This window comes from Solanum lycopersicum, chromosome 10, assembly GCF_036512215.1.
Source record: "Solanum lycopersicum chromosome 10, SLM_r2.1".
NCBI classification, from domain to species: Eukaryota; Viridiplantae; Streptophyta; class Magnoliopsida; order Solanales; family Solanaceae; genus Solanum; species Solanum lycopersicum.
The window spans coordinates 45,815,422-45,819,345 of NC_090809.1; the positions used below are offsets into that span (position 1 = coordinate 45,815,422).

The 3,924-nt window shown below is 32.7% G+C and overlaps 1 protein-coding gene across 1 annotated transcript; it reads left to right on the plus strand.

Moving 5' to 3' along the window:
- The first annotated feature begins 1,553 nt into the window (after positions 1–1,553).
- On the plus strand, positions 1,554–3,629 carry LOC101254542 (cyclase-like protein 1). Its single transcript, XM_004248712.5, has 5 exons — positions 1,554–2,230; positions 2,775–2,819; positions 2,909–2,981; positions 3,073–3,247; positions 3,343–3,629. The coding sequence occupies exons 1-5, from the start codon at positions 1,846–1,848 to the stop codon at positions 3,466–3,468; spliced, it is 804 nt and encodes a 267-aa protein (XP_004248760.1). The 5' UTR covers positions 1,554–1,845; the 3' UTR covers positions 3,469–3,629.
- Positions 3,630–3,924: the final 295 nt, after the last annotated feature.

Below are 3,924 nucleotides of genomic sequence, written 5' to 3' on the forward strand. Positions count from 1 at the left end.
TAGGAGAGAGGCGTCTGGCAATTTTTTCTGTAAACGTTTGCTATGGAGCACAATTAAATCAAACCCTAGCTACTCCTTTTAGGTTATTAGTTTGCTATTATATACAATTTTTCCTAAAATTTGCAATCAGCAAATGCCCCAAATCGGTTTCCCAATTGAGAGAGGGATTAGATTTTTGAATTAAGGATTTGGCCATGGATTGCAATTTTGGCCTAATGAATTTTAAATTTTTTAACCAAAATGAATTGATTAAGAAATTCGACCAAAACTTAAATACATTGAATCGTCATTTATTAATTAACGAGCTTCTTCACTTTAACGAGATGAGATAATTAATTTAGCAATAAGCTAAGGAATCAAAATATAAGATACTAATTTTGACAAATTAATTTAATAAAGTGTTAAGTAAAACTAAAATCTTTTAAGACGAATTTCGAATATTTTATAAAAATAAATTTAATTATATAAAGACGTATAAAAATATATATTATTCAAATATTATAAAAATCGACTAAAGCTATTTTGAAATGACTTAAGAAATATTTTAAATTTTTGTGAAGTCAATTATTTCAACTCGTTGGCATTTGAGAAACTCGATGATTAATTTATATCATGGAGGTCCAAAATTGGGTGTCAACAGATAATATAATTAGTAGACATTTGACCATGTGAAATCATATTATGATACGAAATCGTGAAAGGAAATCAACGTTTGAACATGCAATCTTACGCTAATTGATTTTATCTCATAATTTTATATCATGAGATAAAATTTTATACTCTTCAAATATCATGATATGGGAATTGGCTCCGCCCCTGTACATATAAGTGATAATTAATGCTACCCTTTAGATCCAACCTTGTCCTACGTGTGGATAGGGATGACAATGGGGCACGGTGGTGTGGGTTTAAGGCTACTCGGGGCGGGGTGGGTTTAAGGTTGTGCAGGGTGGGTGGAAGTGAGTTCTTTTTAAATTAATGTGGGGCGGAGCAGGTTGCGGGTATATGTAATTTCACGTGGGTCAAAACTTAATTTTAATTTTTTACATGTTATAAAAGTGATATAACATTATTTATTAAAATAACTTTTAGACGTAAACTATTTTGAATGACTAAGAAAGTAGAAAGAAGAAAAAATTATCTCACTTCTTGTATTTAATATTTTGTTATTACATCAAATGTAATCAATTCAAATCCATAAAAAGAAATGTTGCTGGCAAATTAAAAGAGTTATAAAACATTATAATGTTAAAATAATGTCATAACATGTTAATATTAGCGATTAACAACTAACAAAATTTTAATTTATTGAGTTAAACTTACTAAGCCTATTATTTGAAATGTTTTTTTACAAAATATGTGAAATGGGACTGAGCAGAGCAAATTTTTGCTGGGTAGACAGAACGGGTTAAAAACAATAAAATATGTTATGTAAAACGAAACCGAACAGGTTGAGATCTTAGCAAATTTAAGCGGGTTTGGCCCGCAACCGCCCCGCCCCGCCCCGCTCCATTGCCTTCCCTACGTGTGGGCTGCTGGCAAATGTCAAATTTGGCGTCGCATGAAAATAACAAATCAATATGTCACCAACTTTCTGTATTTTCAATCCATCACAAGAGTCTCGTGGATAGACTTTTGATTATGATTGATAAGCCAAAGTCAAAATTTTGAGTTATAACATATGATTTTGGGTTTTATTTTTATCATTTGAACTTAAAAACAACACTCTTTTTAATTTATTTAAATACTCCAGAAACTATTTAAAAGTAAATAGATCCAAACAGGCCCTTAAATCTCTCCTTCCCCTTTTATCCACTTAAAACTCTTCTCCAATCAATCATCTCCATGACTAATCCCAACAATTCACAGTACTCCCTTCTCCTTCTGCTTGCTGCCGTACTGACACTAGTCTGTGTGGCAAGCGCCTCTGAGGCAGCGAGCAGATTAGATCTACAAAAAATCACGAGAGAAGAGAGAAATTATATGAAAAAGAAAGTGATTGACATTAGCCACAAGTATGTTCCTGATTTGCCTGCTTATGATTCCAAAAGTGGACTTGGAAACTATATAAAACTTAAGACTAGCATTAAGTTGGGTGATCTGTATAATTTTTCTGTTTTTAAACTTACTACTCATTCTGGTACACACGTTGATGCTCCTGGACATTTCAATGAGACATTATTCGAGTCGGGTTACGATGTTGTTTCACTTCATCTCCAAACTTTGAATGGTAATGTTTCTCCTATGGATTTATTGTTAATTTTCTATAAATTTCTTGTATGTTTGGCTGTCCATCTTTTACTTCTCACTATATTATTTCGAAATGTTCAACAATATTTACTCAATTTATAAGATCAATGAATAATTTATCATGTTAGTACTTATTCTAACCTTGCTATTAGATACTATTCATTTTCAATTTTAGCCCTCTTATATTTAATAAGGGCGATTAGGTAAAATTACATCTATCTATCATGTACTTTTCAGTCAATTGTGGACATCTACTGATGGAGTATTTGCATAGTATCTTACCACTTTAGTGTTGTTATTTTTCTTGGTATTCTTTTTAGTTGCTTTGTATTGTGCTAGTGTGTAGTCATATTTTTTCCCTATTTTTTAAGTTGTCTTTAGGTAACAGTTTCTTATCTACAATGGTAGGGTTATGATAATGAAATTACACTAGGTATATTGTTGGTTTAAATTCGCCATACTAAATACACTTGCTCTTTGCTACAATTTAGCTGTAAAAAAGCATATTTTTGGTGTGAATACAGGTCCAGTTCTTGTAGTAGATACTCCACGGAACAAGAATATTACAGGTGTGATATCCTGCTTGCCTACTTAATTATTTTCTTGTAAATTCGCTTGATCTGTCTCCCTAAATACTATTTTTCACCATGTTCATCAGATGAAGTTATGAGGTCATTGAACATACCTCGAGGAGTGAAACGTGTTCTTTTTCGAACATCAAACACAGACAGGTACTTGTTTGATTTTTCGTCCATTCACTTGTTTAAAGCCTACGCATATAAGTTGTTTGATCGTTTGGTGTTGAATAATGAACATAAACAGGAGGCTGATGTACAAGAAAGAATATGATTCGTCGTATTCTGCATTCACCTCAGACGGAGCAGAGTATTTGGCCCAGAATACTGACATCAAACTCGTTGGTGTTGATTACTTATCTGTTGCCATTAGTCCCAAGGATGAGCTCCTTAAAGTTCATCAACATCTTCTTAATTCTAAAGTAAGTATAACATCCGTTTTCATAATTACAACATAGCAAGCCTAATCTATAATTTCGTATTCAGTTAAGGATTCTCTGTTATATAAATGCATCAGGATATTATTCCAGTGGAAGGTCTCAACCTCGATGATGCAGTCCCAGGAGTTTATACAATTCACTGTCTACCGTTGAGGCTGGTTCATGGAGATGGTTCACCTACCAGGTGCATCCTCTTCCAGTAATAATGTAAAGACAACTGTGATACTTTTCATGGATAAAATAATACGTTACGTTGTGTGAATACAAAATTTCCAAGAGGAATTTAAATTCCTTTAGCTTGTCTACCCATGAGATTATGCAAATTTCGTTCTGGGTACTAATAAAAATGAATGTTGAGATCGTACTGATGTTTATTCTCATTATTACATGGTGTTAGCGAACAAACAAGTACAAGATTATAATTGAAAATAAAATGAAGATATGCGCGAATATTTCGCTCTCTTTAAAGAGATTCAATGTCACTGCATCAAATGTTTTCACCGGTCCAGCAGTAATCTTCTTTGATTTGTCCCCTCCAGGATACAAAAGTCTTGACAAAGTATAACTCATACAACTCTGGTTAAGAGTTGAGTCCAAAGCTCCTTTCAACTAATAAGAACTCTATTTTTTTGACTAACTCTTATATTCTATATTTTTCT